This window comes from Haliotis asinina, chromosome 5, assembly GCF_037392515.1.
Source record: "Haliotis asinina isolate JCU_RB_2024 chromosome 5, JCU_Hal_asi_v2, whole genome shotgun sequence".
NCBI classification, from domain to species: domain Eukaryota; kingdom Metazoa; phylum Mollusca; class Gastropoda; order Lepetellida; family Haliotidae; genus Haliotis; species Haliotis asinina.
Genome location: NC_090284.1, coordinates 38,184,506 through 38,204,449, shown reverse-complemented (window position 1 = coordinate 38,204,449; position 19,944 = coordinate 38,184,506). Strand labels below are relative to the sequence as shown.

The 19,944-nt window shown below is 38.2% G+C and overlaps 1 protein-coding gene across 2 annotated transcripts in view; it reads right to left on the bottom strand.

Moving 5' to 3' along the window:
- Positions 1-19,934, bottom strand: part of LOC137284343 (dual specificity mitogen-activated protein kinase kinase 6-like) — a 34,995-nt gene extending 15,061 nt beyond the window's left edge. Inside the window, exon 1 of one of the 2 annotated variants that reach the window (XM_067816118.1) lies at positions 19,662-19,934. In XM_067816118.1, the coding sequence (XP_067672219.1) occupies positions 19,662-19,674 (13 nt within the window). In that variant the 5' untranslated portion in view covers positions 19,675-19,934. Of the gene's footprint in view, positions 1-10,989; positions 11,205-19,661 lie in introns of those variants that run through there. The other variant, XM_067816117.1, reaches the window with a different exon arrangement.
- Between the last annotated feature and the right edge of the window lie 10 nt (positions 19,935-19,944).

Below are 19,944 nucleotides of genomic sequence, written 5' to 3'. Positions count from 1 at the left end.
TGCTATTTCTAACCATTACCCAGGTTGATAGTATTCTTGGCTATATTAGGCAGTGGAGTGTATGCAGGCCTTATATGAGCATATCTCAAGTCTCATGGCTTCCAACAAGTCAGCTTGCTGTTACACGCCCACATCAGAGTTATAAAATGAATGAATTGACAGATAACCTACAGGCATATTCCATGTGTTGCTGCTTGGACAACTGATACTGTCATGAAATACTCATGAATAAGTTGCTACTTTTTTAGTGTTCTTTTTTATTTTTTTGAGTGAATAATGCCTCATGACTTATTTCTTATTTTACATTATGAAAAGAAAAGCTTGTAACTTCACGAACATGTTAGTATTGATATTCTTTTTCAGTTATCCAGACTAACAGCTGATAATAATATGCAAAAATTGACAGCATTTCCTAAATTCTGACTCAGCAATGCAGCTTACTCACTGAACAGTCCCGACTCACAAGCCTCACTTGTGAGATATGCAATTGTTAGCACAAACTCAAAAATTTCTGAGTGAGTGAGTGACTTTAGTTTTACGATGTATTCAGCAATATTCCAGCCATATGGCGGCGATCTGTAAATAACTGAGTCTGGACCAGACAATCCAGTGATCAACAGCATGAGCATTGATCATTACAATTGGGAACCGATGACATGTCAACCAAGTCAGCGAGTCTGACCACCTGATCCCGTTAGAGGCCTATTATGACAAGCATAGTCACCTTTTATGGCAAGCATGGGTTGCTGAAGGCCTATTCTACCCCGGGACCTTCACGGGTCAAAATTTCTATTGTATTTCAGCATAATGAAATATTCGTGAAACATTAACTTTATCATCCACAAGCTTCTAGACACAAATTTGTTTCGCTAGTTACTGACAATACCAAAATATGGGCCCCACAATACTCCACAATCATAATCGGTTCATGAAAATCAATGCAAGTTGTGTCTGTTCAGCTGTGTGTGTGCGTGCATGCATGCGCTTAGAGTGGAAAGGAGATAATCAAACTTTTAAGTGTTCTCAACAGAACAAAATGGGCATCATAACAAAGACAAATATGCTTTTCTTCCTGAATATGAAGATAGTTCCATTCTGGTCAGTGTTTATGAATCACATGCTCAAATATTTTGAAAAGTATAACAACAAATAAAAAGTGCATGAATAAAGTTGAGAAATGTGCTAAATCCCCAGCTTGCCAAAAGTTCAGTTATCAACTGCTGTGAATACTGGTTCTTGTGTGGTGGCCTAGATTGACAAGTAGGTCAGTAGGCCACACTGACACACAATAAGCCAGGTCACTGCTGAGTGGTGATCTCCCCAGCTGTGATGGGCCTCTAGCCAGGTACATTTTCACCACATTGAACCACAGAACAGTCCTTGCAGGGCTAGATGCAGCCACTTTGTGTTTCCTGTGATGATTATGATGTACTCTGCTCAAGACACCCAAGGGACTGTCTGCCTAGTTGATAATCTGCATCCCCCTGGGTGAAGCAAGGATGTACAAAACAAGCCCACAACCACTCATACCAGAATCTAATAGAACAAACAGCAAACTCACTATGACCCTTCAGTAACATGTGAATGTTTAACAAACAGCAAACTCACTATGACCCTTCAGTAACATGTGAATGTTTAGCAAACAGCAACCTCCCTATGACCCTTCAGTAACATGTGAATGTTTAGCAAACAGCAACCTCCCTATGACCCTTCAGTAACATGTGAATGTTTAACAAACAGCAACTTCCCTATGACCCTTCAGTAACATGTGAATGTTTAACAAACAGCAACCTCCCTATGACCCTTCAGTAACATGTGAATGTTTAACAAACAGCAACTTCCCTATGACCCTTCAGTAACATGTGAATGTTTAACAAACAGCAACTTCCCTATGACCCTTCAGTAACATGTGAATGTTTAACAAACAGCAACCTCCCTATGGCCCTTCAGTAACATGTGAATGTTTAGCAAACTGCAACTTCCCTATGACCCTTCAGTAACATGTGAATGTTTAACAAACAGCAACCTCCCTATGACCCTTCAGTAACATGTGAATGTTTAGCAAACTGCAAATTCCCTATGACCCTTCAGTAACATGTGAATGTTTAGCAAACAGCAAATTCCCTATGACCCTTCAGTAACATGTGAATGTTTAACAAACAGCAAACTCACTATGACCCTTCAGTAACATGTGAATGTTTAGCAAACAGCAACCTCCCTATGACCCTTCAGTAACATGTGAATGTTTAGCAAACAGCAACCTCCCTATGACCCTTCAGTAACATGTGAATGTTTAACAAACAGCAACTTCCCTATGACCCTTCAGTAACATGTGAATGTTTAACAAACAGCAACCTCCCTATGACCCTTCAGTAACATGTGAATGTTTAACAAACAGCAACTTCCCTATGACCCTTCAGTAACATGTGAATATTTAACAAACAGCAACTTCCCTATGACCCTTCAGTAGTGAGTGAGTGAGTGAGTGAGTTTAGTTTTACGTCGCACTTAGCAATATTCCAGCTATATGGCGACGGTCTGTAAATAATCGAGTCTGGACCAGACAATCCAGTGATTAACAACATGAGCATCGATCTGCGCAATTGGGAACCGATGACATGTGTCAACCAAGTCAGCTAGTCTGACCACCCGATCCCATTAGTCGCCTCTTACGACAAGCATAGTCACCTTTTATGGCAAGCATGGGTTGCTGAAGGCCTATTCTACCCCGGGACCTTCACGGGTCGACCCTTTAGTAACATGTGAATGTTTAACAAACAGCAACCTCCCTATGACCCTTCAGTAACATGTGAATGTTTAACAAACAGCAACTTCCCTATGACCCTTCAGTAACATGTGAATGTTTAACAAACAGCAACCTCCCTATGACCCTTCAGTAACATGTGAATGTTTAACAAACAGCAACCTCCCTATGACCCTTCAGTAACATGTGAATGTTTAACAAATAGCAACTCTGACCCTTGAGATGAAGAGGGACAATAAGTCATATGTGTAAAGTTAAATGAACCAGAATACACTACAGCAATAAGACATTTGGACCAGTTCATAGTAGAACCCAGAGTAATGTCTCCTTTTGGGTACTTTTGATTCTACAGTTTGAGTACAAAACAAAGTTGCTTAAACTGCTTAGATTGTTTTTGACTAGCGGACACTGAAAATTTAAAAAAGGCTACCTGATAATTATCCAGTAAAACCTTATCACAGACATAATATCATGTAATCTGACTTGAATTTTAAAGTGAACTAAAAACTTGACTGCACCTTGTTTGGAGCAGTGTGAGGAATCAGCTATCATGTGATATATGAAGACTGAACCACTTGGTGCAACTATGAAGGTAATGATGGGACCAGACCAATCACCATCTGTGACATGCTCTTGCACAAAACTCACAAGAGGGAAAATGCAGTTGAGGTGACTCCTTGCTTATACTACGTGCTGTAGTTATTTGTCAATCAATATGTCACTGCCACATGACTACTCCCATACACTTATGTACATCCCAGCTGAGCTGCCGACTTGCCCCAACAGTCAATGAGTACAACTGCACTGAAAACAAGTGCATGGTAACAAAAGTCTGAGAATCAAAGACTGCAGTAACCATGCATTGCCACAGGTGCTCGTGTCATTACGAGGATTAAAGATTTTTAAAAAAAATATGAACATTTGAGATGACCCTGATTTGAAAGGCTTCACAGCAAAATATATTTAGACAAGGCCGGACACTTTGGTGTACTTTGCCGATTGCTACTATCGCATGCAATCAATTAAAACTTCATCTAAACATAATCATGGGTGATTGGCCTATCGACCACCACTCATAACACCTACCAAATCTTTATTGTTATTTCTATAAGTTCACTGAAACCCGATTTTGACCCTCAACTGAACGATCTTGGCACAAATTATGGACAACAGCAAGCGCCAACCAATGAGAATGCTTGGTTTGACCACACCGCCTTTATGCAGCCATACGTCCTCCTAATATGGTGGGACATGCTTTTGGAAGGACCTGTGCCTAGACCTTACACAATATGGTAGGACCTGTATCTGGGCCTTAGACAATATGGTAGGAGCTATGTCAGGACCTAATACAATATGGTAGGACCTGTGTTTGGGCCTTAGACAACATGGAAGGACCTATGTCTGAGCCTTAGACAACATGGTAGGACCTGTGTCTGGACCTTAAAACAGTGGTCAATAGTATCAGTACCAACTACAGCTATGGGAAAGCAATATGGTAGGGGATGTGTCTGGGCATCAATAACAGGCATTTGTCTGGATCTTAGCAGACCAGTTGTCAACATTATGACTACAACACTGGGCCAACACATTTAGTCCTGCAGGTGGCAATGGGTATTTTTCCATGAAGACCTTTATACAGTTGATAACACAAACTCATATCTGGTATTCACAACACATGGAGGTTACTAGACACTGTCTCTATCCAATAATCCCAATGGGTGCAGGTTTAAGTGAATGTGATGATGCTAGTCTGAATTATTGATGGCATAACACTGCACTTCACTGTGACACAATAGAGTTTCCAGCAGAAGCTATTTACTTGGGCAAGCAGATATCAATGGATGGAACATGTAAATCAGAGCAGTTGATTGATCTGTTATTTCAAGCAAATGGTATATGCATCAAGACAAATCTATACAGGATATACCATGAGATGTACAGATTCTGTGCAATACTAAAGCATGTATCATGTACGGAGTAGGTCTTCAGCAACACAGGTTTGCCACAAAAAGCGACTAACAGCATCGGGTGGTTTACACATGTCATCAGTTCCCAATTGTGCAGATCGATGCTCATGCTGTTGTTCACTGGATTGCCTTGTGGAGACTTGATTATTTAGACCGCTACAATAGCTGGAATATTGGTGAGTGATGCTTAAAACTAGACTCATTTGCTGCCAGGCTGAGTAATCACCGGGTAATTCATGCATGAAGCGGAGACATTGATTGGTTATGCATACTGCATACAGTAGGGGTTCACACGGTAACACTAAAGCAATGCATGTTTTGTAGGAGCTACATACTTTCATGTACAGTAAATAATCAGAGGTCTGTAGAAAATGCCATGACAAATATGTTTGGCTGAAATTTCAAGGAAAAGAAAGTGCTTTCCCAGAATCATAAAACTCTTTCTTTCTTTTAGTTTTCATCATGAACCTAACTGTCTAAAACTAGAGTAAATCAAACATGTTTTCATTAAATGTCGTAAGAAAGTGAATTTGAAAATATATACAACAAAAGCAAACCTAATGAAGTTTAAAGCCAAATGTTGCTGATTTATAGATCGATGCAAATGCTGCTGATCACTGGATTGTCTGGGTTCAGACTTGATTATTTACAGACCACTGCCATAGAGCTGGAAGTTTGCTGATTGGGACTGAAAACTAAACTCATTCATTGATTACTGCCAAAATAATTAGTTTCAAACAATTTTTGATTTTTACATATCTTTCTTCAATAATTCATTTAAATAATAGCATATACTATACTTTAAGACACAAAACAAAATTTATTCGTAGGTCTGCATCCCATTTAATGTACTGAAAATCCCAAATAACCAAACATGTATGTGCTTAACATCTTCACCACACAGAGATCAGAGAAACAGACATGAAGAAAAAAACTTGTACCAGTAAGTCTGCTACATCCTGGTGCACTTGTCAAGGAACAAAGCTGTTGTTAGTCAATATCTTTAGTTCCTGTCAATGATAGGGATACAAACAACTACTAAGCGATGAAAAGACTCATCAAAACATGTTGTTGTCGAACAAAAAAGACCTCTCAATTCATAATTACATCTTTCTAATCCTGCATGTAAATCAAACCACGCATTATAAAGAATCCACCAACATTGGATGCAGAGTGACAAGTAATGACTCCCAAAATACTTCTGTGTGCGTCAGTCCGACACATCTAGATTCAGCTGGAAACATAAATTTGGCATCAATACATCTATAAATAGCTTCCAGTGGGTGTTTCTGTGTGATAATTGGCATGACCTGAAGATACATCATAGGTACATATCTTACCATGGGGAGTACCATGGTTATACAATGACTACAAAATCCAGATACTACAACTTGATTCAACAACTGGTCATAAAAACAACCATGATGAAAAGACAGGACCTGACCTATAAATATTTATGTTTTCAGTTTTACTTAAGCTAATCTGCAACATCTTCATGGTGTTGAAACATTTATTACAAGAGTATTAAAACATAAGTTTTCAGTTGCTCCCATATTGGGGAAGAGAATTCCCCATGAATCCGCCATACTGTTATATTTTAACTCCATAAAAAAAACGATTTTCTTTTCACAATGTTGCAATGTTCTTCAACTTCAATTTTCCCAGGAAATTACTTGTGCTTTAAAGGTCACATGCAACGTAAAACACAACTTTGCAGATTCTGGTACCTTTCGGTATGCACTTACCGAAACAAATCATAAAAAATGCCAATTCAACCTATAAAGTTGAAAAAAAAAACGCGATGAAAAAAAAGCCCGCGAAATCGGAGTTCAAACGTTTCACTAAATTCCCCCCAGCGCTGGGGGGAAAACTGGTTTCAACAGCTGTGCTGCGCTGCGTCCATAACGCATGTAAATAATCTACTCGTTACGTAAAACAACTTGTTGATTGTGGTAAGCAGTCTCTGTCACAGAGAAAGCTCAATGTCTGGTTTATTCACACCTATATGTCTGTCTGCCTGTCTGCTAAAGACAACATGCAATACACAGCTTCAATCATTGACCACATGCAATTTGAACTTAACACCTATCAGACTATTCGACATAAAGAAAATATGTCGATTTATGACTCGTGCACCCGAGTCCCGTGTCTGCCACATTATGTAATTAGGCACGTGTGATACACATCACATGTTTTTATGTCTGTGGGTTGCAAACAAACTACATTCATTTTTTTCGGATGACTGGATCTGACGGAAACTGGTGAAAACTCTTGTCATTTTCAAGTCCTGCTTTGTACTTGGGCGAATGACAGATTCCAGCCACGCAGTAGTTTACCATCTCTACTGACATGATTTTTTATTGGATCGAGCGCAAATTCAGAGAAAATGTATTTTCCAAACCCAACATCTCCATATACATTCTTCATGGATAACGACTTTTTTTCGTGTATATGATTTTGTTTGACAACAGTATATGAATCCATACTGCAACGACACATCAAGTACACAAAAAGAAGTTGTTATCCATAAAGAATCTTACTTTCTTGTGACTGGCTATACTTTTAAAATGCCCATCAAACAGATCATCTTTCTGTACACACAATGAACCCTCAGCATATCAGCAAATGAAACAGCCAATCGGAAGCCGTCGTTACACTTGAGTGCATATCCACCAGCTATGACTGGGTTCGGTTTCCCGAGGGCTTCGTTTCGGGGGACGTAAGCCCAAGTACAAAATATTGCACTTTTGAATCGCGATTGTACGCTTATAATTGTGTTTATTTGATTTTTTTAAAAGCAGCAATGTATATTATATGTCATGAATAAGTGATAAATGTGTTTTAATTATGTTTGATTTTTTGGTTGCATGTGACCTTTAACTCTTTTGTATTGGAGCAATAACACACTTGAGATACTATAAACATGAAACAAATTATTTGGGCCTAAACGTAACTCCAATGGGCACTACAGTTACAGTCATGACACGGCTAAAGTAATGCAGACGTGACTTCAAATTTAAACTCATTCACTTGAGATAACAACGAAACTGTGACCAATCAGACAGACTTCCATAACAAAATATGCAACACAACACCTGCAAGGTACTTTGCATTCCTTTCAAGGAGACAAACTGCAAGTCACATGACCCAGGTCAAGTGTCAATGAGTACCAACACTGGGGGTCCTGTTATATCCCTACACCAGATAGATATCTGTACTTGTTAACATACACAAACAGGTCATTGGGGAGTGGGCCTCTACAAAACAAGTGTTATTGGTTACTGCTCAGTAAATAGTTACACTTTGATGTGGAGACACCAACAAAACACATTATAATGTTAATGCATTGTACAAATTTGACTTTTCTTTTGTGGTTCAATCTTATCAGTACACATACTTGTACAGATATGATACGGTGTAATACACACAAAATGCAGTTTTCACAACCAACACCAATGCAATTTTTACCCCATTTGATTTCCAAAGAATGAAAATTTGTTGTAGCATTTATTTTTTGTCCATTCAAATGAGGGACAAGCATGTAGATCATGCAAAATGAGATTTAAATAGCTAGGCATTTCAGAACATATCTTTGCACTAGATTTTCACAGAAAAACTTATTCCAAGGAAGCGCGGTCAAAGTTTTCAAATTTCCCTGCCTTCCTGTACTAAGAATCAGGTTGATATTCTGACTTAATAACAAGCTACCATATACATTGGAATACAGTATTACACTGCAATCAAAGGTGACCCGATTTCTGATTTCATCAATGCTTCCAATGAGGGTTTTACCCTGTTGGTCAAGGCAAACGTGTATAATACTGACACATTAAAGAGAAAACAACTTCAGTGAGATCACAGAGTACAGGTCATTAACAGTTAGCAATACAAATCTTTACTGAAGGCAGCGCTCCAGATAATTTTCCAACATCATTAGTGTATACTCCCTATGTTTACAATACATGAGTACTGGAAAACCTCAAGAGTACATTTTGAGCACTGAATGGAATCTAACGGCATATCAATTATTTTATATATGCACAATATTGCTACTCTTGTGTAAACAGGCTAATAAACAATAAAACAATACTTTTTCAGAAAAATGCATCTGTAGATGATTCTAAGGCCGTACATTAGTGCCGTAGGACATTTACTACAGTCCCTATTTTTTTTCATATTGCCTCGTCCTTATTTTTAATCCGTATATATACCGATGCGGCCATTATCTGGAGCCCTGCTGAAGGGTCGCAACATTCATAAGAAACAATCATCATTTCAAGTTCCAGTAGTTCATTCTGTGTATTTACATTTTTGTTTCATGAATGAAAAGCATGTGTCTGAAAATTAAGATTGATCTGAGAAAGACCAACAGTTTGTAATCAGGTGCTTATCAGGTAGCAGATTCCTACTAACAATCTAGATTACCCCACCCTGCCTGGGTTATACAATGATTAAGTACTGAACATGACAACAACAAAAAATAGAGACAGTTTTAATGACAAATCCACTAGCCTCAACCAGTAATCATCTACTGAAATAATTGCCGAAAGGAAGAGTTCTGCAAATAGTCAATTCTCCTAGATGATATGTACTCAGCTGTGAAAACGTTCCCTACTTGAAGCATAGAGATTTCAACTTTCAAAGGTAAATTTTATCTGCTTCGTCAACCTCGAAGAAACCTTATGAACCTGCATTGTATATGGCCTGGCCCACATCTGCCTGTAAGGGGTCATTAGAATTAATCAGCTTCAACACAACCATCAACACAAGACAGATTTGGGAATAGCCCTCTCATCCCACAAAGTTGAGGAACCCCATGAGTGACTCAACACCTAACAGGAGCAATTGATAGTAGCCTCCATTATCACCTGCTTTGGCAATGTAAAAGTCTCCACCCTCTACTGTTCAGGAAGAATATCCACAGCCACAAACACCTTGTCAGCTGACTATCAGCAGAAGGATCTGATAGCAAAAACCCAGAAACATTGAAATCCGTTCAATGGCCCTGTGCTGTGATAGCCCTCATTGAGTAATAAGACATAACCACATATTCAGTATTGCAAAATGTAACACTTGCGGTTTCACTTGCGGTAAGAATTCATTGGAGCTGCATTTAGCAACAACAATAACGTTTTCATTGAGCCAAATAGCAAGCTTCTTCAGTTATCAATTTGTTTTATCATCACAGCTCACTGTAACCCTGTCACTGGCCTGTCACTTGGTGGTTAGAGGAGAGTACAGTGTATCACTAAACAAGGTGTTGAAATACAGAAAACAAACTGTCAACCAAATCTGGCAAACAAGATTTGGGCAATATTTGTTTGTATGAAACTACAAAGACCATGTCCTCAATATGTCAATGCTAAAAATAGCCGCTGAAGGCATCATGGCATGTACACACACATCTGAAAGGGAAAGATGGTGAGAATAAAAACAAAACTGCATAAATATCCACTGGGAACCCCAAACATTGTAATATTTTCTGTTCCAGGTGTATTTTCATGCTTTCTACCCTTGGCTGGTATGTGCAATAAACATGTACTATAATCATCTATATCCTTTCCACAACTATAATTTACAAAAAAGTTCACGGGTCGCTGATATCACCAAATATCAAATAATCAAAGACTTCGAGCCTCTACAATGTAACCTTTAGGATCCTACATCCCTGCAAATAATGAAAATAACATATTATTTATGCATATTTACCAAGTCCCATCACTGACCAAGGACAAAATGCAAATGATTATGTGTCATTTTCTCCCAATAAAATCAAGGTTATCAGAGCAGTTCTGCAGCAATGCCTCAGATATATTCTCATGAAGATAAGATCTCAGACTCCATGGAGAATGTTAAACAAACAAGTTGTCAAATACAAAAGTATATGCTCAGGTATGCTGATACTACCGGTCCCTCCATTGTCAGCAGAACAAATATGACCACCCCACTGTAATTACTATCACAAATCCTCACATCCCATGTTTCAATGCCTGATCAAAAACCAGAATCTTTTGTGCATGGTGAGTCAGGATTTGGCAGTGGTCACCTCTGGCTAGACATGGCTAATAACTGACCCCGGTCAGCTTCTCATGTACACTCAGGTCCTGCTTGACCGCACCACAGCAACCCTGTGACCCAGATACCTTGCCCTATTGCCATGTGGGCAAGATAACTTTCCCATCCACGTGTGTGGACCAGCCACATGCGTTTGGGAAGACAAGGAGTGCCCCACCTTAACCAGATAAACAGATCACTTACGACTTTTCATCCCGCCTCCTGCCTTCTTTGGATCAATCGTCAAACTCCCCAGCGAAGTTTCTAAATGCTGCATCTATATGGATCCAGCTAGAATGACCTCCAAAGTGACAGAGAGATGTACAACAATGCCTAGCTACAAAACAACCTGTCAGTTGTGTGTGAATTCCCAGTGCTATTTCCTAGAAGCATGCCTTGTTTACTCAGGACATAGCTACAACACATGACCACTGGTTCATATCCTATGAAAGCTGCCTTCTCATTGGCTGAGTAAGTCAGTCAACTCAAACCAGTCATTCAGGCCTGGGGATGACTAAGCAGCATATGGTTAACTTCTGCAATTTGATTGGCTGATACTTAGCAAGGGCATACTGCTGAGGGAATTCCCTTGAATAATATGACATATAGATTTATTCATATTTCCAAAGAACGAGAAAACAATCCTGGAAACAAATACCATCCATTCATTTCTAAAAGATTTATTCCCATACAAGCTATTAGAACACAACCTTTATTATGACTTAACAGCCATGTAGGAGTTCCTTAGGAATTTCATTCATGAGCTTTAACCAAGTGTATTGACCTACTGCTTATTTTTTCACATACATACAATGAACATGAAGTGATCTGGGACAGAGGGTATTGGAAATCTATTGGTTTTTGATGGTGTCAATAGCAACACAAAAAGACAAAAGATTCATCACTCACAACTCAGCATCATATGACTAGCAGCAGATGAAATCTACACCAGACAGCTGCAACTAATCTCATGATTAAGGTTTTATATTACTTTTACTCATACCAAAATGCAACAATTAAAATGAAAATAGCTCTCACTATGATGAGGCAGATCTAGTAAACAGAATTGATGGTTCCAAATATTTTCAAATTCAAGATCAGGAATGAATTTTGTGAACACTTTTTCAGAAACACCACGGCTGGGATCTTGCAAACAAGCTTTGCCAGCTCTACTGATCTCACATTTGCATGTTAATTGGAGTGAGTGAGTGAGTGAGTGAGTGAGTTGGGTACACTGCTCAAGGGACACAGCTCGTAAAACTCTGGATACATGTGCCAAAATTGAGTTTGATGTTGAATGGACCATTTCCCACACCCATCACAAATAATGAGCAAATTCAAGCTGAGATTATATGTATTGTATATACTGCATTAGCATAGGTAAGACGTTAGATGTGTAAAATTATATTATCACTTCACTCAGTTTAACAAGTTTATTGTCATCTTTCTGCACTCACAGTGGCTCTCTTACTGACTGGGGCATCGGGGTAGCCTAGTGATTAAAGTGTTTGCTTGTCATGCTGACTACTCAGGTTTGATTCCCCACATGTGTTCATCCATGAAGCCCATTTCTGGTGTCCCCCACTGTAACATTAATGGAATATTGCTAAAAGCAGTGTAAAGCAGTTCTCTCTTTCTCTTGCTGACCTTTTTCACCAACATACCCATAACATAGTTACATTCCCCTAATGCACAGATTACTTAATCCCATCACATCTATTGTACTACAATTCTATGTTGAGTGAGGATATGTCCTAATAGTTAAAAAAAAAGCTGTGGGGAAATGGGAAAATGTTATGTGGGGAATTGTCCTAAAATAAAATATTTAACCTAAAATATTTGTTCATACATCATACATTTTCAGTACTCAGTGTGCAAAAAAGTTTCCAAATTTTGCTAGCCAGTTGAGCTGGCTGTGCCTGAGAATCATAACATAAATACACAGTACACTTTGACTTGGTCAGTCTGCTAAAAAATTATTCCCGAAGGGGATTTGGGGCAACTGGTCTTGAAATTAGTATTTCAATAGAGGCAAACTTATCTTTCATATTTTTGGCTGTAAGCGAATCCTTACTGCTGCTCAAAGGTGAAAAAGGAAGTGAGTCAATGTCTGAAGAAAGCTTGCTAAGATTTTTATCAGGGATGGTTGGCTTGATTTTTTTATAACCAAGTAGAATAAGGGATTTTTTTAAAAAACAAACAAAACAAACCCCAAAACAAATGCAAAATAACATGTTTAGTGCAGGAGGCATGGTGCAGCAAGTCTGCATTAATATGATTAATGGGCTGAGGTAAAAGTATATGGTAGTGACTTTGAATTACTCTGTACTGTCTGACGGAAATGTCCTCAACTCAATGGTTAATTACAGAAAATGGTAACAATTATAGAGATAACCTAACTTTGATCAATTTAGAGGTCAAATGAAAATATTGCAGGATGAGTACAACATACTACTTGTCCAAGTGACATATTGAAATAGCGGTAACTAGCTCAAGCAATGCAAATTATCAATAAGCTGAAAAAAAAAGAGTCTTCATCATCTGTAGATAGGCTGTACTAAAGTAATGCCAGAAATACTTGGAAAGTGCTTTCTGGCAATTATTTGATAATGGTTGATGTTTCATATATAACAGGGTTCATACAGATTTTAAAAAAAATAAAATTTAAGGCTTTTCCAAGGCTTTTCTGGGAAAAATAAAGGCCAATAAGACAAGTAAACTTAATGAAAATAATAACAAACAAGGCTTCTGAGCACTGTTACATTGTTTGGTTTAAAAAGAAATTCTGATTTCAGGTAGCGTCGGCTTATCTTTGGTAGTACACAAAGATTTCTGAATGTAATACCAAGGTAAGTAACTCTATACTTGCATTACATCAGACATGCAAAGAGAATAAATAACTACTACAAGGGCAGCAAAATTCAAGGCTTTTCCCAGGCTTTTTTAAGGAGAAATAGATTTCCAGGCTTTTGAAGGCTGAATTCTCACATTCAACAGTTTTTCAAGATTGTACGAACCCTGTATAATCATTCACACCACCTGAACCTAATATGGTATATGAACAATCATGACATACCATTCCCTTATCATAACGATTACTAGTAAAATACTGAAAAACTTCCATGGTTAGAACTTAGAAACAAACTTTACTGCGACCCACCTGGCAGACAGACAGAATGACAGAGTTCACGTGATGCATAGGCAGTGCATTTCAGGTACTGTCTCATAATATCAAGTGTCAGTATGACTGCTAGTGGAGGACTGTAGTGAAACAGATGCAACTCAGATGATGTTAATACAGTCCCACAGAAGACATTTTTGAGAACACAGCCTTCAGCGGTCTACCAGACATGTGTACATGTAAGTCCCTTGCTACGTTCAGCAGCATACAAGATGATCAGGCATCTACCTTTGCCTTATGGTAAAACTGCAGTCTAAGTATATTCAGTCTTAGTGTATTTTGTTCTACTCCATCACTGAGTCTAACAAAACCTAGTAGAAGCCGAGTCAGGTAACCTTTGAGGGACCTATGACCGTCCAATGAAACATGAGACGGCTACTATTTAGGGATTGGAGGAACTTTCAAAATCACTGACACAGATCTCTATATAAACAAAAAATCTGCATATAACACAGTTATTTGACCTGCAGTATATACGCTTTGGGGTTTCTGTTGACATGGTTACCATTCGCTAATATTGCCACAAGATGACATCCTTGAATATTGTCAAAAACACTATTTTCAGCCACTGTTTACTCACCGTTGTCATGGTTGTATCGTACACCATGTGCATCACCCGGAAGTGAGCGTATGCTTAGTAGCATTCGGAATCGTTCTGGTACAAACCTTTTCAAGATAAAAAATTCAAAAGGTATGTGCAAATGTCCACTTTCGCGATTTGGTAAGCCGTGTTCTGATTGGTCAGTTTCAAAGGTTACCAAACGTGACCTCCCATAAGGTTTTGTTAGACTCAGTAGTGGAGTGTAACGAAAAGTACTGAGGATAAGTTTACTTACACTGGGTAAAACTGGTGCGATAGAACAATCTGGAGGAAGCGACATCCGATGGGTTGAGTGAGTTTTATCAAACCAGGTTTCATCAAGGAATTTTGCTTCAAACCCAAAATTACCATATTCTTAAACTGTTCTCAGATAAGCTGATGGCAAAGATAGGATTGAGTACTTTTCTTTAAACAAAGCTCTGTCATCTCCATGTTTGGTGTACTTGAACCCCATTTCAACCAGAGCTACAAGTGTTCATTTTGAGACATTTATTTTATCTTTGACTAAATCTTGTATTTTAGCATATGTCCATGGGATTTTGCATTCATATAGCTTATGAACTGCATGGCACCACTATCAAAGCTATCCAGTTTGTGTTTCCTTCCTGGTTTTGATTTTGACACAATCTCTAAGGTAACTGATTTGTTTACAACCTTGTAAACCTGACTACCTGTCAAATGAACGGCTTTACACATTCTGTTGTAAACCTTCTCATAGCTGACAAGAACAGGATTCGTACAGAATTTCAACCTTACCTTGGGTGTGTTGCAAGCCGAAAATCGCTTCGAGTAAGCGAATGAATCGCTTATTCTGGGCTTGCAACAACTTGAAGCATTTATCGCTTCTCAAGTGATTGCGGTTTGCTCATCTGGTGCTAATAAAGAACATGTTAGGAGAGTCTTGATGACGAGTGATGAATTTATGATTGTTGATGACTACACTGAACAAACCGAGGATTATGGGAAGAAAGCATTTTTTTTGCCAATTTGGCAGCAGAACAACTTTGTTCAGCTGTCAAATTCAAATTTTCCTTCGCTGCCATATTGGTTTGACAATGAAGTGACTTCATCCAGCGATTGATGCGATTGCAAGTGGCTGAAAGTTAGCACTCTGTTGTGAGGCGAATCGCTGAACATCGCTTGCAAGCGACTGGTAGTTTGTAACGCATCCCTAGACTGACATCAAGGATTAAGACCAGTACACCTCAACAAGTCTGTAGATGTTACATAGCAGACATAATCGCCACTTCATCAAGCTTTAACTTAAAATTCAAGGCTTTTATTAGTTTTAAGTCTTTTTCTAGGCTTTGTAAGGCAAAAATAGATTTTGCAGGCCTTTTAAGGTTAAATGCCCTAATTCTAGGCTTTCCAAGATTGTACGAACCCTGGAGAATTTCCGCTTTGTTTGTCCAATACGAAATACTGGTAAAAATTTGAATTTAATCGTTCTGCAGATATATCAAGTTTCATGTTGCTGGTTCAGTATTCATACACGAAGTGAAATGTCTATGGCAGTAGAAGATTATCTATGTGATTGAATATAACATCTGTAATATTTCACATACTGATGTTCAGAAAAACATAACATTTTACAATCATTTATGCTATTTCATTATTTGAGGTCTGTATGAATGATTATAGTCTGTATTTCAAAACTACAGTTTGTACTTGTACTGAATATTTACGAATGTTGTCAAAACATCAAAACGTCCTCCTGTGAAGTCACGCGTCAAGTGCATTTTTTTCATATGAGCTTTAATATTCAACTAGGTAGAGTTGTACATGTATCATGCGTGCCAAATTCATCATATTGCTATTGAAACCCAAAAAAAAACATTTTACAAGCATTTCCTGCATTATTTTATTACTGTATGCATTAATTACTGGACAGAAGGAATGCTCAACATCTATCAAACTGACCTGCAGTCAACGTTCAAAATCACCAAGTTGTGATTTTACTGGGAATCAAATCTGGGTCTTCAGCAAACACTTTAACCACTAGGCTACCTCACCATCACAGTCACAGTGGTACATTATATGGAAGGTAACTTCAAACATGTTCCCATTTGGTTTACTGGTATGTTTATTTCTGTCAGTGTATATGGTGATACCAATACTAAATATAAGTCTCTCAGAAATTTATTGTGCACTGTTTTAGTTTTTGAAAACAATTAGTGTTACATGCAATAGATTTTCACACACATGGTAATTCAAAGTTTGGCCTTGATGTCAAGGATGATGATATGTGCAATTTCACAGCTCATAATAACTTATTATTTTGATCCACATCCTTAACAGTTAAATTCACCTACAACAAAAATATATTTATTTTAACAGTTTAAAAGATTAAGTTTCTTGAAGCAATCAAAACCCCTAGCATAAGAATATATCCTTTTCACATGACTGACAAGGAAGTTATTTCCCCTATCAATAACTTGAGTAGCTGGCTGTACAATTTTTAAAAGTGTAAAAGGGGTAACAATGGATATGGTTGAAGATGATATAATCAAAACACTGGAGAGAAAACCTAACCGCCAGGAAGCCCAAAGAAATGTGCCAGAAAGTTCATAAAATTCTTGTAGTTAAAGAAAACATTGCAACATAATAAGGTCATATGCTCAGTGAAATACCTAAATGTTAACAATCTTAACTTTCTCTAATCTTCAGTATTGAAGTGTTTACCACAACTCTAACATAACAGTGTGGTAATTGTACTTGAGGCAATAATGTGTATGACAAGATGATATCATAAAATGCAACAGGGAAACAGCCATTTCAAAGGTGTACTTTGTTTCAAAAGTTTTCACTGATTCTCTGTGAACTAAAACTAATTGGAATTTGGGCTGTTGGTATGGAAGTCTCAAACAGAGAACTAACTGTAAGAGAGCGATTTTAGTTTTACAATACACTCAGCAATATTACAGCTGTATGGTAGTGATCTGTAAATAATTCAGCATGGACCAGACAATCAAGTGATCAACAGCATGACCATTGATTTGCATGAGAAGTGTCAACCAAGTCAGCAAGTCTGACCACCCAATCCCATCGTTCACACGAAGCAAGGATTACTGAAGACTAATTCTTACGGACTGCCTTAGGAAGTTAACTGTGCCAATCACAACTCACTTTCACTTTTTAAATTATGTAACTGATTAAACGTGGCAACACAAATCATTCAGAGCTACTCTGAGTTAGCTTTAGCAGTGATGAACATACTAATTATCTCCATCACGTCAAGAAAATCTGGACTAAAAAATCCTTGCATTGAAGTGCTTGTTACTTACCCATGGCACGTAATTATCAATAAGCCATATGCATGGATATTTAATTCAAGACTCAAGTTAGTGAGTTAAAATTTAATGTCACATCAGCATTACTGCAGCCAGAAAGAGACCTGTGAAGGTCCCTGGGAGAATAGGCCTTTAGCAACCCATGCTTGCCATACAAGGCGACTATGCTTGTCCAAAGAGGTGACTAACAGGATTAGGATCGCTGATTTGGTTACAAAAGTCCTCAGTTCCCAACTGCGCAGATCGATGCTCATGCTGTTGCTCACTGGATTGTGTGGTCCAGACTCAATTATTTACAGACCATCGCAATATAGCTGGATTATTCCTGAGTGCAGCATAAAACTCACTCACTCAGTCAAATAGATACATCAAAGATATCAAACTGCAAAGACTTTACACATAAATTGGGAATACCTCTCAAAATATTTTTTATTTCAGAGGCACTCTTACTCTTTCCCATGTTTGTTGTAGTCTGCATTTCATACAATGTTGTTTAATTATAGTCACAACAACATGTTAGATATCACATTTAATCTTAATTATGTGAAACAATTGGGAATGTACTTTGCACAAAGACTGCACAAATACATGGAAAATAATGGCCGTGCACAACTTTATTAGTTTACTTTTTCCTGCAATAAAAGAAATAACTATCACACAAGATATTTAGTGGCACATCAAAAGAAGGAAGAAGAAAAACATACGTTTTGTAAACACAGCATGTTTTGGGTAATTTCAGGACCATGAGCTCATGTTAACCTTTGAAGACACTTCTGGCCATCATCGCCTTGAGAAATTGTACTCCAGGCCTTCTTTAATACGACATATCATCCAATATAAAAGCTGTATGTAACCCATGGATAAAATCTTTGTTTCCCCCCTCCCCCCCCCCACCCACCCATTTAAAGAAAATGGCAGATGAAAAACACTGGTTTTATTTTTTTTCCTTTGTAAAAATTGCAATGATACACTCTTTCCCAAATCTTGTAAACTACTCATGCCTTGTTGATTTTTAATGATTTATTTCACAGCACAATTTTACAGATATATGGTCAGAGTTCTCTCGTATTTATTCCTATCAGAGTGCTATGGTTTCATTATATGGAGCTCTTGAGAACTTTTTGCTTCACTCAAGAAAAGAGTGATAACAGATTTCACCAAGACAACAGGAATTCAAAAGAATATAAAACTCTCTCCAAATGAATACTCAATTTGATGCAGTCTAATGAACTTTCGCAGCATTTGTTTCTAACATTTTAACAGGTCTGCTGACATCAGACTGACATGAAAATATTGACAAAATTCTTTGATTAACTTATCAATATTGAGATCAACCTATTGATAAAGATCAACTAATTACTTCACATCAATTGATCACTCGAGTAGGGATATTCTGGCATGTGATCAAAGTTCAATTTAACATTTCATGAATTGATTTTCAGAGCAATGAATGGCAGCATGCAAAATAAAAGCAATTGGGTGGGGAAGGGGCGATATCGGGCCAGAATCAGCTGTATTTAAACGGAGCTCAATATTTTTAACTTTTACCTGCAGACAAACGTCAATGCACCGAGACAGTGAGATAGGTATTTGCTCTTTCGCGCTGTGGTCCGCCTGTCGGCGAGGCTGTGATGCAGCAAGTTTGTTGTACAAAGTAATAAACAGTCTATTATATTGTTTACATTATCGGGTCAGGGCGATGTAGGTCATCCCGTTTTGAGGGTTATGCATGCATACTCCGGCAAAATGCATGCATGATGATGCACGAGCGCTATGCACCCGATATGTTGGTTTGACCTCTTACCTGGTAGTGGCATATTTGTGCCTGGTTGCTGACGATTCGAGGACAGACACCTGTTTCAAAAAGGGACTTTCACTCGCTCCAAAATGCAAAGGTTCTGGATCTAATGCAATAGATGAAGCTTGCAGTTTCTTCTTGGAACTATTCTGCACGTGCAAAACTTTGCAATTTTCGACGAGATTGGTTGCTAATCCTGCAGATATGCACCCCCAACCGAGACCCGTCACGGGAAGTCGCGCTCCGTACAGCGACCGATACTGTTGGCCTACAGCTTACGGCAGGGAAA